This window comes from Pelmatolapia mariae, linkage group LG7 (genome assembly GCF_036321145.2).
Source record: "Pelmatolapia mariae isolate MD_Pm_ZW linkage group LG7, Pm_UMD_F_2, whole genome shotgun sequence".
Taxonomy (NCBI): Eukaryota; Metazoa; Chordata; class Actinopteri; order Cichliformes; family Cichlidae; genus Pelmatolapia; species Pelmatolapia mariae.
Genome location: NC_086233.1, coordinates 9,932,401 through 9,954,533, shown reverse-complemented (window position 1 = coordinate 9,954,533; position 22,133 = coordinate 9,932,401). Strand labels below are relative to the sequence as shown.

Genomic DNA, 22,133 nt, shown 5'->3' with positions numbered 1-22,133 from the left:
TTCACTTCATTTTATATATCACCAAATCACAACAACAGTTACCTAAAGCCACTTAATACTGTAAGGAGAAGACCCTACAATAATACAGAGAAACCCCAACAACCAAATGACCCTCAGACAAGCACTTTGGCAACAGTGGGAAAGGAAAACTCCATTTTAACTGGAAGAAACCTCTGGCAGAACCAGGCTCAGGGAGGGGCAGCAATTTGTCAAAATAGGTTGGGGGTGAGGGGACAACCCAGTATCATGGCAAAGAGTGTAATAAACACGCCAGTCCACTGTGTCCATTTCACGCTTTGCCTCTCCAAAGCTTGAAGTTGCAGTACCCACAGGGGGAGATGTTTTAAGGGCAAGAAGTTGCTATTGAGCAAAGTAGGTATGAAGTAGGTATGAAGTGCAGGTTCCTTAATAACAACAGAAATGACTAAGTAAGGAGAAATAAAAGATTTCCCTCTGCTGGTACTGCTACTTCTGCATGCGTGTCCATGTCACACTTTGGAGGCAGAATACTTTATCTCTGAGGAAATTATTTGGTCACAGTTGCTCCAAGACAGCAACTACAGAACGTAACTAAAATAAATTCAATATTAAAATATATTAAAAAATTACAAAATATAACAAAGTGGTTCTAATAGATACCAATAGCTCTGATTATAAATATCCCAGTTTATTACACAAATTAAATATATCTGGTTGACATTGAGGTGCCCTTTCTTATCTTACTGTACTTTATTTTCTCTGTAAAGGATGTTTCAACTGTAGGGTATGTAACTACTGCAGTGTTTACTGTGCATTAAATGGAGGAGGTGTACAGAGTTATCCACGGCAGGAATGATTCCTATGTCGACCAGTGGTGCACGAATCTTAGTCTCTCACTGAGCATGCTCCTGTGACTGGCCAGCACATCATGAATTGGTTGGGAGGTATTGTCCAGCATTGTCCTTATCTTGGACAGCGTTCACCTCCCCGATACCACCTTAAGGAAGTCCAGCTCCGTCCCCATAACATTACTGGCCTTGCACATCAGTTTATTGAATCTGTTGGCATCTGCGACCCTCAACTTCCCCAGCATGCAACAGCATGCAGGATGGCACTGGCCACAACAGACTTATAGAAAATCCTGAACATTGTCTGACAGATGTTAAAAGACCTCAGCTGCTTCACAAAATAGAGAGTACTCTGGCCCTTCCTGCAGTGTCCAGGTTTTTTTTTTTAATTCAGTCCAGGTTATTATCAGTGTGTACTCCGAGGTAGTTTTAGTCCTCCACAATGTCCACATCGACCACCTGGATTGAAACAGGGTCACAGGTTTCCTGGTCCTCCAAATGTCCACAATAAATTAATTGGTCTTTGTCACGTTGAGCTGAATCACCAATGATTCTGCTCGCACCATGTGACAAAGCAGTAAACCATAGACGGGGGTGCAGATGTTGCCTGAGCTGAAAAAGTTTAAAGTATGGAGAAAGAGCAACACAAACATAAACAGACCGCATGCCGGTTAGTTCATGTGTCTGCAATAACAGACACATGGTAAAATAAGAAGATGGACACAAAATAATTTTACACAAAAGAATTGTTTTATTTGTACCTATTATGGCCTTGTTATACTGCAAATCACTACGCTGTTCCTGAAAAGGGCTATGTTATAAAGAAAACTGTATCATGACCACATAATAAAGCTAGTATGTTACAAATATGGGATGTAGAACAATTTTAATTCAGGAAATATTCTCGAAAGCATTTTCAAAACCTCTGACATGACAGTCCATAAAATAACATCCGTAATATGGTAAGCATCAATGTTTCTTACACAGTAAGGATGTCGCCATTTAATCATGAAATTAAAAATAAAATACTGTGTCATTGTTGCACATATGACAATATCATAGTTGTAGTAAATAGTTGTGCAAAAGATCCATATAAACAGAAAAAGTAACTAATGAACAACAGACACAAAAAGCCAAACAACACAACGTTCCTCTAAATCCAAAATAATTTGCATAAAACTAAATCCTCAGTTGAGGACTTATAGCCAAAGATGCTTGGTTTAAAGAAGTACTCTGACTGAGCCTTCTTCCTTTAATGTTTATATTATTCCTCGTACTGGAAGGTTCGCCATCACCTGCATGTAACATTTGATCTGTGATTTTTTTTAAATAATGACAATAGCTTTTTGGATTGAAAAGACTGATGTTTACCAACATATATGTTTTTATTATAACTATATTCTGTTGGTGAGAAACAAAGCGTTGATTCTGTTGGGATTTCTCTGACCTTTTTCCCATATTGTTTTCATCTTTTTACACAGCCAAACACACTGAAACAGTGTTCATCCGTCATAAATTAGAGTTACCTGTTAATGATTTATGGTAATATATACAAGCTGATTTTTAATCTTGTGTGGAGATTTCAGTATTCCAAACTTTGGTTCCATATATCTTGCTTATAATGTAAAATCTCTGATGAACATGTTGCAAAAAGAGTATAGAGCTCTGATATGATGGCTTTTTATTGTTTTTGTACAGTTTCAGTGAAAGTCTCATCAGCTCAATGTATATTTATTTGGACTTTAAATGCATACATAAAACAAAGTTCCAGATGAATCTGACTGATAGTATTATTGCTGTAATTATTATTACCTATTATTATTATTACTGTTATTATTATGATAGATATTGCAACCTTTTTGTTACCACAGCAATCATGAAATAGAAATCTGATATTGCAACAGTCCTGTTGTATATAATACAGAAACTATCTTGCACTGAAATGCAAAAAGGCAACATGAAATACACCTGGTAACCCACAAGTGATTATGTCTTACTGGATCCAAGTTGGTCTTAAAGTCAATTTATGACTATCCCTCTATAGTAGTGGCCACTTGGTATATGATCGAAACTAATTGTAACATTTGTAACATACAACAAGCTACGAGGACTGCATGAACAGCATGCTCTGCTAGTGCAGACAGCTGTAAGTAGGAAATACTGGCAGACTCTGTTGGCTCATTCAGGTATATCTTTTTGCCAAACAGTGGAACTGCTTCACCTGTTTTGATGCTGCAGACCAACGCTGATCATTCACTGTGAATGTCATGAAAGACAAAATAAATTGGAGATGGTTTTATTTTTCTTTGTGTGGGTTTGTAGAAATACCAAATATTCTTTAAAAAAAAATAAAAACATAAAAAGTTGAATTTTGCATATTATGCCCCCTTTAAATACATGGATTTAAAAAGCATTTTGGCATTATCTTGTTTACCAGGCAACCCTTAAAGAGAGCCTATTCTGCTAATTTCCAGCTTTACTTTTATTTTTCTACAAACAGCTAGGCCAGGTAGGAGGTGGTTCTGTACTCACGTCTGTGTGCGCCAGATGACCACATTATGAATACCCACTCTCACTGACATCATACAGAGCCAAAACCAGAGCTCATGTGAACCTCTGGCCATGTTTAAATAAATAAATTCAATTGTGTGAACATCGAACACTATAACAGCACTGAAACAAAATAGGTCCCCTTTGACTTTTTAGGATTGATGTCTTTTTAGGTTGCACGTTACTCTTCCTAGTCATAAATGCCTAGATTATTCACAATGCAAGACAACTGCAGACAGATGTGTAGGAGACTGTAATGTGCTTATTAACTGTACATTATATAAAAGATGGATGCACCACCAGGTTAGAAAAGTTCAGCCAATGCAGAAGAGTCTTGATGTGTAATACCCCACCCAACCATCTCTGGGTTTAATAGAAACCCATTTAAAAACATCAGCATGTCCACTTAAATACAAAGTACTTTATATTATAATTTCAGTATTATGGGAAATAAGTTATTAGACTACTCCTGATCCTGAGTCCTGATCAGGACACTGATTATATTAAGCCTGATTAAGCAGATATTAAACCTCAAAGAGCAGTGTGTTTCTCCAGTCAGCATTTCAGTTCCACTCACTGTATAATCTGACCATTGTAGGAAAACCCCACATTCAGAATTAGTATTATTAGTATTGGTATTATATTACCAGCAGCTGTCCCAGCTGTTTGTCAGTCCACAAGTACAGTAAAAAGAATCAGTGAATAAACTACTTAATTCATTGAGAGCATACATGGAGCATTTCAAGTAAAACTAACCATCCCTAAGCCTGTGATCTAAAGATAACAAAGTGCAAGCTACTCCCTATTGTCTAACAAGACTCACTTGGCTAATGACTGTACTTTATCAAGCGGCAAAAACATCATGCTGTCATTCATCTAATGTATTCTCTGTGACCAGAGTTTAAAGAATTGGGTGAAATACTGACACTGAAGAATTTTTCATCTCAACCCCTAAAAACATGGCATCGGTGAGGGATCACTGCCATCTAAATAAAGATATAAAGGGACAGAGATGCTGTGGGAGAGGAGAGTCACAGTTCCTGTTCATGCATCTGCTGCTGCATCTTCTGGAGCATCTGCTGCATCCTCCTCAGCTACAGACACACCAGATAAACACAAGACAGAGACAGGGGAGCAAGAGGAGCATGAAAGACAGCTTACATAATAACACATATGGGTCATCAATTCACATCAGTGTCTTGGTTATATAACACCTACTGTAATGTATTATTCAGCATCTGAGGTATATCACAGAGTCACAGAGTCGTGTTTTTGACACTCACTTCTTCATCTTTCGTCTTGATAAGCTTCTCAGTCTCAATATCTGGTGTAGACAGTGGCAGAATCGGGTTGGGGCTCTCCACACGCTTATCTGCATTCATCTTACTGTAACAGGACACATAAACATGAGGGATGAGAACAACAGGCTGCCGGCTTCCATTTGTTTCGCAGTCATCCATCACAGTAACACTGGATTTTTTTGTTAGCAAGACAGGAAAATGAGCTAACTCGTTCTTCTGTCTACAATGGAAGCACAAAGTGTTAAAGCCTTTACTAACAGGATTGTTAGCTGATAATAACTTCATTTGAATTATTATGATGGTAAATTTAAATTCAAACAGAAACCAAGGCTACAAAGTAAAATTGATGAGATAACAAGTCAAACTTTTGACCTAGTAATAAAGTCACATAATTTGGCTATGCAACTAATGACACAAAATTATGAGATTAAAAATAAATGTTATGTTATTAAGTAAAAATGTATACTCACATTTGGAATATACATATATACTGACTGCTTAAGAAAACTTAAAAAAATTACAAGAAAATCATGGTCTTAAGAAGTGTAATGTAATGAAATTAACTTTTTGTCACATACTTTTTGAACACGTCAAAGTTCTACTAATCGCCCTGGTTTTGTTCTCTATATCTCAGTTTTACTCATAATTAACCATTTTTTGTGACCATGTGTAGGTTTTGTCACGTTCACACCTCGTCATGTTCTGGATGCACTGTGCCCTGTAGTTCTCATAGTGACAGTCACTGGTGATGTCCTTCAGGTCGTGCATGTGGGTTCTTATCAGCATGGTTCTCAGCTTCACAAAGTCACAGTGAGACGGGTTCTCCACTGCATGCAAGACAGGATGAATGTGAGGGTGAATCCAGGCAGACTGTTGGCCAATCAGAATTGGGAAAGACAGCCGCACAGCTACAACCTCCGGTTTAGAGCTGCTTACCCTCCACAATGCCCCAGGGGTAGACTCTCCCTCTCACTCTATGACCTCGAGCTTCTACCACAGTGTTGCTACCAATCACAGCAAACGGAGTGCTCTCCTGCATCACAAGCAGCAGCCACAGAGGAAAGATTCAAATTCCTAATGTCAGAGTAAAAGTACAAATACTACTGTTTTATTTAGCGGTACTTCATTCCAAATAAATGTTTTCAATTTCATGTTTTCATTCAGCTAGAAGTAAGATTGTATTGAAGCAGGGGTTAATTACAGCTATCATCTGAAAATAGAAAACCATAAGGAAGGAAATTAAAGACACTGTTTTGGACATATTCAATGTGAATCCTGCTCACCTTCAGCTCTTTATCTTGCTGCTTGAACTCTTCATCCTCATCTGAGTCACAGTGAGGGAACTGATAGATCTTTATCCCATATTTATCGATCTCTTCCCTCACCTGGAAGAAAAAACACATACGAGATGTGATGGATAGCAGCAGAACCACACACATACATACGCCCACAGAATGAGAAAATTTAGCAGGAAGTCAGTGCCCTTCTGTACTGTATATGAAGGCTTTAGAGAGATGTATGAATCATCCTGTGCTAAAAAGAGCTTCAAAAGATTTGCATGTCATCACAGAACTGGACCACAATTTAGGCTTCAAAAATGAGACAAAAATGGATCCTTTATTTTATAATTTTTTGTTATGTATTAGAAAAAAACAAATAATAAATCATCAAAAACAAGGATTTTTTCAGCTTAGACATCAAAGGTACACTTTTATGAGACAATGTAGCTGTTGTGTGCTATGCTTGGAGCACCCAATACCAATAAAAAAGTAAATTTGAAAAATTTTGTTTAGGAAATTGTTGATTATTTTGTTATGTAGATTATATATATCTTCATATCGAATACTCTTTCTTTGAGTAATTTTGTATTCAGGGCCACAGAAATGTTGTTTAATAGTACTTTATATGTTTTTAACATTTTAATATTTGTTTAATTCCTATGCTTACAATGTTATAATCCAATGCTAGCACTAGGGTAAAAAATTGTGTATTGTTTCAAAAAGATGCTAGCTGTGGACTGTCACATAAATAAAGGAAGTAAATGTTCAAATAAATTTGTATTCTTTTGATAATGTGGGTAAGAGGGTTGCATTGGTTGAGTGACACTCAGAATAGTCAGAACAGATGAGAAAAACACAAAATGTGTCAAAGAGGAGGTCATGAGGTTAACACAGAGCTCATTCATGTCACTTCCTTTTTGTTATGTATTTAATGTGTACTTTACGTCTGTTTATTTAACATTTATGTGTGTTTTTCTTGAGTTTTTGGTTGATATTTGGTCTCCATTAAAATTACAGTGCCATAATACTAGCAAAAGCATCTCCTAGTGAAAATGCAATGTGAATGCTGAAAATGTGAAGATTTTGATGAAAGGTTTAAAAATATTTGAAATATTCAAAGCTCAACTTGCAGAATAAGCTTAATTGCATAAGATTACCAAAATATCAGCCAGCTTAAGTGTAAAAAACAAGAGTACCAAAACCTGAAAATGTGCTAAACAAAACAAAACAAAAAATACACAAACTAATCTTAATTTGTAGTCTAAGGAAGACTACAATGACCTGGATGACTGAGAACCTTCACAGACATAATCTTAATTTGCTTAAATTTGTGTAAAAGAAAGAGAAAGACATTTTTTTAGATCATTCTCCACCCTCTTAGAGCAGGTGATGTCATCATGCAGTGGAGGAAAAAATTCCATTAACTCAGTTTTCATGTTTGTAAAGTTTATTTATGGATGTGAAAGGGATTACTATTACAAAAAAAGTAATTAGATTACTGTTACTTTCCCATAAGCACGCTGTGTCACTGCGTTACTAAACCGTGATTTTGTTAGTGAGAGTGTCTCATGATAATGACATAAGCGACATTCGTGGTAACAGATGTGTGTAGATCAACAATGGATAATATATAGAGTGCAGGAGAGAGTACGACCGTGCAGCATTTAAAGCTTAAGTGATGACATTACTTTGAGTTTAGCTCCGTAAAAAGTGACAAAAACATTAGTGTCCGCTGTTCACTGCGTGGGAAGAAAACTTCTTTTTACAGTGAAAAAACCCCTAAACTTCCGAGCAAGTAGTGAGCAGGCTGCCATGGGAATGTGAAATTCACAGAGAGACCCCCGGATACTCCCACTGACATGACCGCTGCAGCACTGGGCAAACCTCCACCGGCTCCACTCCTGCTAAACAGGTGAAAATAGATTTAAGAGCGACAGGACTCAGTGCCGCAGAGTCTTTGATTTTATTTATTTTCTATTGTGTTTTACTTGCATCTATTTGAAAGATGCAAGTAAAACACAAAACATTATTTTATTTTATGTGCTGGAATATGCAGAAAATATGTTTAAATGTTAAACAAATTTCTTCAAGTCAAAGACTGTTGCATATAATTTAATTATATGTGCATAAGGTTAAAGGATTAAAACTAATAAAACAAGTTTTAAAAAGAGACTTTTTCATTTGATTACATTTTATATGATGGATTATTCAGAAAAAGTAGAATTGGGCTGAAAGGTCTATTGCTTTATTACCTATTCAGGTTGTAAATCATGTTTTCAATTTTCTTTTACAGTAGGTAATGACATCATGCAGTGGTGGGGAAAATGCCATGAAAAACTAAACTCTACATAAAACTGTAACTGTTTGAAAACTGTAAAAGATACAACAAAAATGAGGAATACCTTAATACTCGTTTAAAGTTTGAAGTTTTTCTCTAGCTCAAAGTGTGCTGAACTAGTTTCAAGTTAGAGTGAATTTAAAGAGGATTTAAAGATTTCTCCATTAATTTGTCTGTAACATAAAGTATGCAGAAGTAGTTAAGTGCTAGTTAAGGATCTCAGTAATGTGAATTTTTAAACAGCATTCACATTAATTTGGGACTTTTCATTTATTTTACAGTGAAAATACTTCAGCATAAATTCACTTTTTATTTTCCACATATAAAGCTGTCATAATTGCAGTGAAATCATGTGTCTTTATGATCTTACCCTTTCTTTGAGTTTCTTTATCTCAAAGGGAGTGAGGCAGTCAGCTTTAGCGATGAGAGGAACCACATTAACTTTATCCTGCAGGGCCTTCATGAACTCTATATCAACAGGATGAAGCCTGCAGGAAGATACGAACTTCCCTGAATCTGTGTACGATACATGCGTGCATATGTGTGTATAAGAAAATATATATATATTACCCATGTCCGAATGGGGGTATGAAGTAGAGGCAGCAGTGCACTCTGTTGTCCTGGATGTTCTTCCTGTTGAGTCCACTCTCATCTCTGAAGTACTGTTCAAACTGCTGGTCGATATAATCTGTAATGGGCCTCCAGCTAGAAAATAACGGCATATTTGCATATTTACATGTTTTGCTAAAAAACTGATCTACTTTTCTAACGACTCATTTTGATCTCGAAGGTGGTTTGCTTAGCTTACAGTAATAGCAAATTTGTGTCTGTCCGAGCTAGCTTATTCAGTTCATTCACTCAAACATGGTCCAAAGCAGACAATCTGATCTTATGAAAGGAGAGTCTACGTGGATTTAATCAGGAGGTGATAAGTAAAGTCCACTTTACTTAGAAAAATAAGAGGGCTTCTTCCATTTGATGTTTATCACCATGCTGATCTTGTTCGGTACAAACTCAACCCTTACCACGCCGTGTTGTTGACAGCATCTCCAAATCCTGGGGTGTCCACAATTGTAAGTTTCAACTTCACCCCCTTTTCCTCAATGTCCACAGTGTGCTTTGTGATTTCCACTGTCTGACTGATGCGCTCTTCAGGGCAGAACAACAAACAGATATGGATATTAAACCAGAGAGTTATACAATAACTCTGTAGTCACTGTATAACTGATGAAAGAAACAAGAAGAATGGTGTGAAGACATCTGATAGATTAGTCACTCACCTTCAGCGTTGAGCAGCTTTCTGTCTTTATGAAGATCAGTGAGGAAGAGGCTGTTCACCAGAGTGGATTTACCTAGGCCAGACTCACCTGTAGGATACATATTGATCAGTACATCAGTGTAACATGCTCACTGTCACATAGAAACTAATTTTATTGTCAGTTAAAGCAAGGGAGTAAGAGGAAGACATATTTTCCTTATTGCAGTGCCCACACAGGTTTGGTGTCATTACATGTATTTGTTAATTTTTGCTTCATGTTAGATCAGATGTTATCTCAAACTTGTGTTATTAATTAGTGAGGCTCGGATAAAAATTATCTGGGCCAATTGTTGTGAAGACTGAAATTTCTGGTGCTTGAATCTGCGATTTGACATGTTTACGGCAACTCTTTTTGCAGCTCATCTAAAGGAGAATAGTCTCACACACCAAAACAAATCCCTAGCCTAATGAGGACACACGCATGATCTTTCTTTTAGAATGTAGGTATGAACAAAGTCAGTAGCACAAAGCAAATATAAAAACCAGCAGAAAGACACTTTAAAGTGATCACTACGGTGATTCCACCTTAGAAACATAAACAGGTAGAAACAGAGGATGCAGCCTGACTGCTCATCAGTTTGTTGTTACCTTTTGAAGTTCACAGTCTGGTTGCTGGGCTGGGGTCAGCATTCCCTCAGCTTTTCCTCAGCCTGCACCACTATTTCCCTCCTTCAGCACAAAACTGAACTCAGTTGATTGAAGTGCATGTACAAGTAGAATCAATAAGCGGGCTCGATACGCAAGCAGACCAGCAATTCCAAGAAATTGAACTACTGGGTACTGGTTCTCTACAAGAGCCGGTTCTCGATTTCCATCCAATTTTTTGGTGTCTGTCTAACATTGCCAAAGTGATAGTTAAATCACACGATCATATCAAGCATATAATTGAAGTGCAATCTCTCAGCCTTTGTCTCAGATTTGTATTTATTAACTTTTCTGTTTTATTACTCAGTTACTTGCCAGTAAATATCAGGTATCATCAGGGGGTTGCAGCCATATAGTTTATGGATGCAGCTGGCTATTGAAGTTTGCTAGCATTAGCTGATAACCTAGCACTTAAGAGCCTGTTATCCAAATAAGGCCATTTCTGGTTCCCAAAAATGCAATAGCCATCTTTTATTTGCAGTCTGTGCGATACACACATTGAGCATTGATTTCTCAACTGATCAGGTAATCTCCAAAGCTATTCCTTAAAAGGCAATATCAATTTCCCTCTGTCTTTATAATAACAGGACTGTGGGTCAGATATCCATGAATCTGTTCATCAATCCATCCATCAACACCTAGTCTATAAGGCGCCCAGGAGGCATTCTCATTAGATGCCTGAAGCACTTTGCCTATTTCCTTTCAATGTGGAGGAGTAGCAGCTTCTCTGTCTAATGCTGAGCAAATATACTTTTTGATGTTTTCTACTGCTTGTAGTCATAATCTCATTCTTTCTACTCTTCACCACCCTCAGCTTGTGGCCATGAGTTAGGGTAAAAATGTAGATTGATCACCACAACAGACTGCAGAAGATACACCAATCCATCTGTCAGTCTTCAATCCACATTACCTCACTCATGAACAAGACCCTGAGAAAATCCTCCCCTTGGAACAGCAACTCATCCCCAACCGAGAGGGAGCTTTCCACCTTTTTCCAGTTTAGAACGATGGCCTTACGCTTGGAGGTGCTACTTCTCATTCCAGCGGTTCACACTCAGCTGCAAGTCTCTCAAGTGCAAGTTGAGGTCATGGTTCAATGAAGCCAACAGAACTACATCATCTCCAATAAGTCGAGATGATATATTAAGACCACAAAACCCAACATCCTCTACCTCTTGGCTGCATGATGAACAGAACTGGTGACAGAAGACAGTCTTGGTGGAGTCCAGTACCACTGGGAATGAGTCTGACTTATTGCTAGCAATAAAAAACAAGCTGTTACAACACCAAGCTCCCACAACAATGTGCATGATACCTCACATGAACTTTGATGGCTGTGAGTTCTGGCCCTGATATGTTGATGGACATATTCTGAAATACCCACATATATACTAACTAGTCAAAATTCTTTAAATAAAATGTGACAAACTACTGTTAACCTTTTGCCTATAATATGTAGCTTGTTAGATGGCAATTCATATTTAAACAGGCTGTGCAGAAAGTGTAATGTGAAAGTTTGATATAATGACATCCTGTCTTGGTTTGACACTTTTGGTGCATGACAAAGTTGTGTCCTTTTAAACCTCATACCTGCCACCAAGAGTGTGAAGTCAAAGCCTTTTTTCACTGACTTCCTGTGCAACTGGTTGGGCAGTGTGGCAAAACCAACATATTCTTTTTCCTGGAAACAACCACACAGATAGAAAACAGAGCAGCAGTGGTTAACCCAGAAACTTTGGTCGACAAAGATCCACCTGTGTACACCAACACAGTGGATTTCAACTCAAACATTAAAGATGTGATTGAAGTGCAGATTTTCAGCTTTAATTTAAAGGCTTAAACATCTTTCTAGGGTAATAATGAGTACAATATGCTTTATGTCTTAAAGATATGCCTATAGTTTAACTAGTCAGTATATGTCATCTAGCTTCATAGAAAGATAAAGTTGGGTATCATTTGCATAGCAACAAATATGTATGCTATGCCTTTTATTGATACTTCCTTAGGGAAGCATGTATACAGCAAAACAGAAATGGCCCCAGCATAGAACCCTGTGGAACTCCATGACTGACATCTGTGTGTGAATAAGATCCCCCATTTACATGAACAAACTGTAGCTTGTCTTGTTATACGTGCAAAATCTCCAAGTATGCATAATACAGTATAGCAGGCAGTTGTTTCACAACAGGAGGGGGTGGAGAGAGTGTACAGTGAGTGCAGAGGCATACACGTATCTGGAAAGATGGGGGGGAAAGGAACAAGAACCTTCAAACAGAGGCTTGAAAGAGACAGATGTCTCTGATACGAACTCAGTAGCAGGTCAAATATAAATCCAGGCTCTCCCATCATAAATTAGATTTTCTCCAAATGTTTTCATCTGAGGATATTGCAAGCTTTTAATATCAAATCTTATACACAGTGCATTAGCTGTGTTACTGAGCAGAGGTGGCTCTGAAGTTGGAGAGTGTTCTTTCTGTGTGTGTGTGTGTGTGTGTGTGTGTGTGTGTGTGTGTGTGTGTGTGTGTGTGTGTGTGTGTGTGTGTGTGTGTGTGTGTGTGTGCGCGCGTGTTACTGCTTTGCTTGCATATTGACAGTTTGTCTGTGAATGTGTTTGTAAGTCACACCCACACACAGATCATAAAATACAGAGATGCAGACTGCTGCGTCTGTGTCGGCTGCTCTGACTCAGCCTCAGCGCTGCTGTCCAACATGGCACCACAGCAGAAAACAGTGAAGCAGGATGAAGGCAAAAAAAATACATTATTAACCACTCGTGGGATTTTGGAAATATAAATCTGAAAATAAAGAGTGAAGAGCGGCTGCTGTATGTAAGAGCTGTCAGAATATCTTTTTTCGAAAATAGTGTTGTGGCGGGGTGTTGATCAGCTGCAGGGGAGGGGTGTAGCGGCAGTTCAGGGGGCATGGCTAGGGGAGGCTGATCAACATACACCTGGCAGTAACTGTGGGATTTCACGACTCCTATTTCCTCCTAACAGTAGATGCTGGGACCTGGAGAGGGGTGCTGAGCCATAAGCAGGAAGCAGTAACAGAGACAGGATGATAAGCCAGACACTGTCGGCCTGTGAAAATCACTGTGCTCGTGTGCATAGTGTAAATAAACTTGTCATCACTGCAACTCTTTGGCTGAGTATAAGGTCGTTATGCTACAAAAATGTTCCCTGAATGTCTGAAAAGCAGTCATTTACCAAACTGCACCAAATTTCACAGTAACATATTTCTGATCATTTTATAGTGGCTAAAGAGACTAACATAAAGTGATAAGAAACATTTTTGGAGTTGAATTCATTGGTTATGTTATGAAATTTTCATCCAAATCATCTATGTTAACTATTTTTTAGCTTTGAACAGCTTGTTACAAAAGAACACACATCTTCTGACTTCTGACTAAGGATGTAGTCCGCTCAAATTAGCTCTATACTTTCATGCTTGGACACTAAAAAATGAACTTGATTCCTAGGTCATAAAAATTGTTCTTTATCTCATACTGAGTTCATCCTCCAGATGCTCCATAACGTCCTCCTTTAAGCTAATTTACTTTTCATTGACTGTGTGTTAGAAAAAGAAGGTTTGAACAATATAGGATGATTTTTCCAAGTTCCAAGATTGGGCTGGATATCCCTTTTATGGTCGTCTCAGTCACACAGCTCTGGATGAGCACAGAAGCTAGACCCACATACTGTCAAAACGTATCTATACAAGGGGCACTCTGAACAAAGGTGGGTTAAAGGGGAAGAAACTGAAATAACTTTTCAATTCACTACCACCATAGTTAGCTGAAATAATTAGCTAATCCAGTTGTACAGGATGTTTTCTAAGCAGAAATGGCAAAACCTCTGTAATTAGTAATTTCTTAGTGCAAGGGTTTGTTTTTTTCTTCTGTTTCACATCACTCAGGATTAACTCGGGATCTTTAAGACCTGGAAAAGCCCAAGATGTGGAGACGTCACTGGACTAAACAGACTGACTCATTACTGAAACATTTTAATTTTTATTAAAAACATTGACAGCCCTGCCAATGAAAGAAAGAAAAAGGCCCAAATACTGAGAAGCTGGACTCAATGAGATGATGATCAGACCAGCATAAAAGACCAAAAGTGTTCACAGAGCTGTTCAGCAGAGCCATGCTTACAGATGTGTGCAGATGTTACAAACTGTCCCCCTCCCTGGCAAGACTGTCCTATATTGTTTATGTTATTTTTCCCCACCCTGTGAAAAAATTCTGGAGGCACCCATGCAGAAGTGGGGTCTCTGTTACTGCTGACCTGTAATATGCAGCATCATTGCTGCATATGCCACTGATCTTTAAGACAGGAAGAAGCGTCAGGAAATACTACAGCATTTCACCCGTACAGGTGCTACGCAGAATAGGGCTTTTATTTTGTAAGTCGTGTATATATAAACACACACACACACACACACATACACACACTTATCTGCTGCGTGCCTCTTACCTCTCCATCATCTGAGACGTGAAGCCAAATTCCATCAGACACGAGGCAGGGATGGCAGGAGGAGAGAATCCGAGCAAACACACGTTAAAACGCTGACGCGCGTCATGGAGGCACCACTAAGCAGCCTTGCTGAGAAAGCTTACCTGTCTGGGGCGCGCGGCTCTTGTACCTGCTGTTGGCAGTCATGCTGGACACAGCTGGTGGAAGATGCGTCCGGAGTGAATGAGAGAGGAGGGTCTGAGCCGTAGCTCAGTGGGCGGAGGGCTTCAGCACGAGCTCTGACATGTGCAGAAGTAAGAAATCATAAGACATAAAATACATAAAAACCCTGTGTCGTCGTGTGCTACTGTCTCTCCCGCAGGCTTGCAGCATATTTATTGTGTAGAGGAAAAAATAATGGATTGCAGTTCACGTGAAACCCCAGGGGGAGGCGTCATAACCCCATTATTGCGCAAAGAACGTCAGGTTCTATGTCATCTGTCCCCCATTCCACTGTCCTTTGTCCCCTTGACCCACATTTTGAGATGATGTGCCCCTGCTTATTAATAGACACGTCCGCCAGAGTAGGCTGCCTTCGTGGGTCAAGCGCAGGTGAACAGATCAGCCTGCTCTGCTGTGCCCACACGCGACTCATAGTCATGTGACACTGGCTACATACTTTGGCCAGTGTGATAAATGAGTACAGAAAATGCAGCTCCAGTAAACAATTGATTACTGGACGAAACTCGGGTATCATGTGACAGTTAAAAAAAGGGAGAGGGGGATGATGGAATGAAATGCATTTATGCTCTCAGAAAGACTGTGCTGCTTTCAAAGAATGATTGTCACTTTGTTGGTGAGTCAGTGTGATATCAGGTTACTTTGCATCTTTCGCTTGGAGGAGTGTGAATGTGCATATTGAACAGGTATGAACAAAATACAAATCAATGCCTCCTAAATGTGGTGGCTCCCAGCCCAGGGATTTAGGCTTTCAAAGGGTCAAACCTATCACTGCAATGTTGACCAGCTGGAGAGAAAGCTAACAAAAAAATCCAAGTGTGGAGTAATTTATTGTAGGGTTGTTTTTTTAATGAAATACTGGGAATTTCAGTTAAGTGAAAAATGACTACCACTGTAGTGAAAATATATGTTTAGCTTTATCCTTTCTTTAATTTCACTTTTAGCACTCATCATCTACTGTGCCAGGGGTGTCTGAATATTATTTAAATGACTGGGGATTACCATTTTGACCTTAAGGTCAGAGATGCAACATAATAACCTAGAGCTCAGTGATTTAATCCCTGTTTGAAGAAAATACCATGAAAACATCATTACAGAGCCCAGACTTCTAAACTGAAAGTGCACCACTAAGATCTCTGATAAGTTTGCTACTGAACACAGAAACTGTATTAATGTTTAATGAAATTTAAATACATTTTATATTAAATTCATTTTTTTTGTTTAAAACTGTCATTTAATTATATTTTAATGGCATTTTCATATAAAATGCTAAGTGGAATGAGTATGCTGTTGTTCTGTGTGGCAGTTATTTACATTGATTTTATTATATTAATTGAATCAGTTCCCAAAAAGCACTGCTGAACTGCTCGCATGGCTTATAGGGCGCTGCCTAAAGTGACTGTCAGGTGTCACAGCTATACTTACTGAGAGAAAAATAACAAAAAAACAATAACAAAAAATCCAGAAAAATGCTTTTCATGAGCATCTCAGGGGGGATTTTGTCCCACACCTCTTTGCAGATCCTCTCCAAGTCATTAATGTTTCATGGTTGATGTTTGGCAACTCAAACTCTCAGCTCCCTCCACACAGAAGTGTGTGCAATGTGTGCGAAACTTGTGGTCAACTACAAGACACGTCTGACCTCTGTGATTGCCAACAAAGGGCTTGCCACCAAGTACTAAAGCACGTTTTGCAAATCAAATACCTATTTCATTCATGAAAATGCAAATTAATTTGTTCTGTCTCTCACTGTTCAAATAAACCTACTACTGTAATTATAGACTGATTACAAAATCAGCAGGTGTTCAAATAATTTTTTTCTCTGACTGAACATTTATATATAAGTTATGACCAAAGTTCATTTCATTTTTTCCCTTTTCTTTTTGTGCTGGTGGAACATATATTTATTGTATGTAGCTTTGTGAGCATATGAGTGCATATACGTGTTTCCTCCTTACAGACAGAATTACAGTCCAAGGTCACACGGTGACTTTAGGAAACAGGCTAATGCAGGAAGGCTGGAGCATAGCTCAGTACAATGGCTGATCACACATGTTTTCTGTTGATTCCTCTGATGCTGCTGAGTGCACCACTGCAGGAGGAAGTACTTATTGTTCTGAACAAGTATTTTCCCCCTCTCTCTGGCAGGTGGACAATGGAATCAGTAGAGAGTAGGGGAGAGATAGCCACAAGAAGCAAACAGTTTTATTTGTTCCTTGTAAATGACGCAGGAATACCAAGAACATTTTTTATTAAGATTTACGGTCAGCATGTTGAGGGTCATACAGAAATTAGCTTTGTTTCTTGCTCACTCTAAAGGAAGTATGTGGGTCAAAATACCATGATTAACCACTGATAATAACAGTGACAGACTAATTTTTAATTTGTCACACCAATGTTTAATCTTTCAAGATTATATATGAATAAAAACCTGAGAACAAGATGCAGAGAGAAACAGAAGTAGGAGAAAAGAGAATGAATAGAAAGAGAAACAAAGATGAAAATGGGAGAAATGGTTTGGTTTTTCTGTAATCGCTGATGGTGCTCCACAGAGACAGGAAATGGTGCTGTTACACATAGGAAATGACCTGATGAGATAGATAAAGGCTCCGGAAATCAAAACAAATCTTGGCAGATACAGCTGAAGGGGACACAGCTCACAGAAACATCTGAAGCCACTCCCATAGTGTGATTCACGGCCACATAGGGAAGAATAGAATCAAATAGAACAGAAATGTCCTTTATTATCCCTCATTGGACAAATTAAGGTGTTCCAGCAGCAAATTAACAGGCAGATAGAGCATGCAATTTTACACAAAAATAAAGAATAAAGAATATAAAAATAAAAAGTAAGAAATAAGAGACTGTAGAGTAAGGGAAATTTTTTAAATGTACAAAATGTTCTGTATATTTGTGGTTAAAAAAAACAGACTATTAGCAGAAAATGGAAAAACTGTGCAAATAACACTTTTTGCATAGCATGAGTATTACAATTGTTCAAAGTTGCTTTGTTTTCATTGTTAAAAGAGTAAAAATGTGTTAAAGTTTGTAAATGATAGCTCATAGAACTAACCTGAGTTTCATTCAGGACAGAAAAAAAGAGAGACCCATCCATCCACCGTGACCTCCTTTTGCTGTAGCTTCCTCCTACATATTTGATTGTGGAAGGGTCCAAAGAAGAGATTAATACTGGCAACTGACTTAATTTTTTAAACATAAAGTTGAGGCCTCACACTCTAGAGGTGGGAATCACCAGACAACCCACAACACAACGTTATCACAATACTTCACTTATGATGCAAGATTATTGTAATATATTGTCAAAAATCTCTGGGCAACCATTTAGTCAAGTTGCAATAGGCCACAAAATGTGAAAAAAAAATCAGCAGGATGTTGCTATCCTATTTTTTTTGTGTGAATGAACCATTAGCTTGCTCTGAATTAGGAGGTAGCTTTGCGAAACCGAGTGTGGCCAGTGTAGATGGTTTTTGGCTGAGCTTTGGCTGAGCTTTAATGTTAAGTTTATTCAACTAATGTTCTCTGAGGATAGTCGTGTAGGAGATGATGTTCATAGTATTCTCAGTATTCTCAGAATATTTTTATGTATTTATGATCAATTATGATATTTGGTGTCCATCTATTAATACAAAATTGCCACTGGAAATATTGTGACTATGCAGTATTTTTCCCACACCCCTTTATCCTGCCACTCCACCAATTTTTGTCCCTGTCCCTGACATGAAGGAACATGTCATGAGGCAGCAGCCTAAGCAGAGAAGCCCAGACCTCCCTGTCCCAGCCACCTGCTTCAGCTTGTCCCTGGGAACACCTTCCAGGCCAGCCGTGAGATAGAATCTCTCCAGCGTGTCCTGGGTCTGCCTTAGGGGCCTCCTCCCAGTGGGACATGCCTGGAACACCTCACCCAGGAGGCATCCTGGTCAGATGCCCGAACTACCTCAACTGACTCCTTTTGATGTGGAGGAGCAGCGGCTCTACTAGGAGCCCCTCCCGGATGGCCAAACTCATCACCCTATATCTGAGGGAAAAGCCAGCCACCCTGTGGAAAAAAAAGTTCATTTCTGCCGCTTGTATCCACAATCTCTTTCTTTTGGTCATTACCCACAGCTCGTGACCATAGGTGAGGATAGGGACGTAGATCAGCTGGTAAATCAAGAGCTTCACTTTTACACTCAGCTCTCTCTTTACCATGATGGACCAGTACAGCGTCCACATCAAAATGCAGCCACAGCACCAATCCGTCTGTCGATCCCTCGCTCCTCTCTCCCCTCACTCTTGAACAAGACCCCAAGATACTTAACACTAGAATTACTGAGCCTTTTTTCCCTGGTGCAAGTCCCTACTACTAGATTTACTGGCCTGCGCAAATTTGCGTAAATTCCCCCCGACCTTAACACCTCTTGGCACCCCGCTGAGATTTTCACAGGTCTTCAGCTCCATTGTTCTCCTGCTTTTGTTGTGCAAACACACCCTCCCCCAACCCCTAACCATGAGAGATTCAAGTTTTTCCTTCCCTGCAAGGCTACTTTCCTTCCTTACCTGCCTGCATGCCTGTCCATAAACATATATACACAGAGTTGTACATATATTTATATATTTATATAGCCACACCTTATATAATATGCATAAAGTCTAGTTATACACACACACACATATATATATATGTGTGTGTATGTATGTATGTATGTATATATACATATATATATATATATATATATATATATATATATATATATATATATAAAATGTTTGTATAGTGCACTTTCTATACCTTGCTCTGTCCACTTTTTTGCAATGACAATGCAGATTTTCCACTTGTGGGACAAATAAATGCAGATTTGCTGTGTGTGTGTGTGTGTGTGTGTGTGTGTGTGTGTGTGTGTGTGTGTGTGTGTGTGTGTGTGTGTGTGTGTGTGTGTGTGTGTGTGTGCGCGCAACATCGGCATTTGTTTACTCAGATCCAAGGCAGGCCAAACCTCTGTTTTACAACCTACATACAAAAGACACACATTCACAATATATGGGTACACAAGTCTGTTTTATTTCAAAGTGTTTCAAACTTTACAGCGTTTGCAGACCCAGTGTCCATCATCCCTGCATTTGGCACAGGTGAATTTCTTACATGTTGCACAGGTAAATCTGCTGCGATTCCTGTTGCAGCTCTCTTGCACCTGGCACTGCGTTGTCTTTACAGTCCCTGGCACAGCAGCTGCAGCAGCCTGCCTCTGTGCTAAGATTTCCTTGTGCTGCATGAATCGGCTACGAAGTTGCTGAGCTAGAAGACGCAGAAACAATTTTCTTTTGCCTGTCCACCCTGTACATGCCTTGTACAAAATGTAGGCATTCACTGCCGCCAGGTCCAGCATATTGTAGAAAACCGCTACTGGCCACCTGCGTGTTGCTGATCTTACAGAATACATCCGTGCCATTTGGTCCAACACGTCTACACCACACTGTAAAAGCAGAGCGAGAGAGTCATGAGTGTATGTTTTTTTCTATAGGCCTGTATAGCACACATCAGAAAACATTGTAGCACTGGTGTAAAATTGTACACACATTCACATACCTTCATGTGGTTGTAGTCTGTGATCGTGTTGGGTTTCCTCTTTCTGCCGTCACCGATCGTCACGTCTTGGTGCATGGAACTTAGAACACACACAGTCTTGTTTTTTTTAGGTGCATAAATTGTCAAGGACACACTGCCACTTCTAAGCACTGAAGTGGAGAATACCTCTTGCTTTGCAGTATCTTTTGCAAGTTGAGGAAGTTCACGCCGGACTTTATTCACCGTGCCCAGTAATGTTGTTTTGCGCTGCAGCAGTCTGTGCGACAGTGAGAGTGAAGTAAAGAAATTGTCCGTTGTGACATTTCTTCCATCATCCAAAAACGGCTCCATCAGTTTCATGACCACGTTCTCTGCCAGCCTCTCTCCCTTCTGACGACTGGGGTCCTTTCCCAAGTAAGGAGATGCACTGCAGACATATTTGGTGTCCAAATCCGTGGCCATCCAGAACTTGATCCCAAATTTGTCTGGCTTGGTTGCAATATACTGGGTGAATGGACAACGAACCTTGGTAGGGAACAGCTGTTCATCTATGGTCATGTGTTCCCCTGGAGTGAAACTCTTAGCACAGTTCTCGTTGAAGCGTGTCCAGATGTCGGAGATCACCGCAAATTTGTCTGTTTTCACCCGTTCTGCCCGCGTGTCCCTGTCATCAAATCGAAGGTGTTGCATAATTGAAATGAATCTATCTCGGGGCATTGTCTCTTTGATTAGTGGCACCAGAAAACTTTCTGACCAGCAATCCACAATGGCACCAACAGGACACATGATTGCTCTTACAAACAGGATTGAAATGGATGCCATAAGTTCATGAACTGCCAAATTCCAGTCCGGCTCTGTTATGCGGGCTTGATGTACCGTGCACTCTCTGATGGTCTGCAGCATTCCCACGTCTAACAGGCAAAGGAAGCTTTGGAGCACACTTGTAACTTTACGCTGTCGGAAGATAAACAAATAGAAAATGGTAAATTTACATGAACCTCACTCTAAATGGGTTTATATAAATATCATATCTAATATGGCAGTGACAAACCTTAGCAGACTCTGTGGGTCCAGCTTGCGCAGTGAAGCACGAACGATTTGCTTCTGCACTGGGCATTCCAATGTCCTCCTCAACCCACACAGTGCCGTCGTTTGGCCTGACTTGGACCATTCTTTCCTTCCCTGCAAGGCTACTTTCCTTCCTTACCTGCAGCGTACTATACACCATGGTAGTTTCTATGTGCAATATTTCTCATATGCAATATTAGATCTTGTCAATCCTTGTCACTACATCGGATGCCTGGCCATAAACATATATACATAGAGTTGTACATATATTTATATAGCCACACGTTATATAATATGCATAAAGTCTAGTTATACACACAGACACATCTATATCATATATATATATGTGTATGTGTGTGTGTGTGTGTATGTATATATATATATACACACACACACACACACACACACACACACGTAGATAGATAGATAGATAGATAGATATGTGTGTGTGTGTATACATACACCAATATTTTTGAATACACGTGTCCATATTTATGTTTCCAGATTGTTTGTATAGTGCACTTTCTATACTGTGCTCTGTCCACTTTTTTG

General features: G+C 39.2%; 1 protein-coding gene across 1 annotated transcript; it reads right to left on the bottom strand.

Moving 5' to 3' along the window:
* Positions 1-1,555: 1,555 nt before the first annotated feature.
* Positions 1,556-14,917, bottom strand: septin5b (septin 5b). The gene is made up of 12 exons (XM_063480230.1): positions 14,875-14,917; positions 14,732-14,817; positions 11,850-11,940; positions 9,577-9,663; positions 9,322-9,445; positions 8,867-9,001; positions 8,667-8,784; positions 5,962-6,063; positions 5,615-5,711; positions 5,370-5,505; positions 4,661-4,763; positions 1,556-4,471 (listed from the first exon to the last, which is right to left on the bottom strand). The coding sequence occupies exons 1-12, from the start codon at positions 14,915-14,917 to the stop codon at positions 4,409-4,411; spliced, it is 1,185 nt and encodes a 394-aa protein (XP_063336300.1). The 3' UTR covers positions 1,556-4,408.
* Positions 14,918-22,133: the final 7,216 nt, after the last annotated feature.

What these genes read in the sequence shown, in the direction of transcription:
- septin5b (XM_063480230.1), bottom strand. Translation starts at nt 14,917, where the DNA reads ATGACTGCCAACAGCAGGTACAAGAGCCGCGCGCCCCAGACAG. An exon ending in GCTGTCAACAACACGGCGTG is followed by an intron (nt 9,002 to 9,321) that starts GTAAGGGTTGAG and finishes GTTATTTTCTAG; the next exon opens with CTGGAGGCCCATTACAGATT. An exon ending in CCCCTGGGGCATTGTGGAGG is followed by an intron (nt 5,506 to 5,614) that starts GTAAGCAGCTCT and finishes TCTTGCATGCAG; the next exon opens with TGGAGAACCCGTCTCACTGT.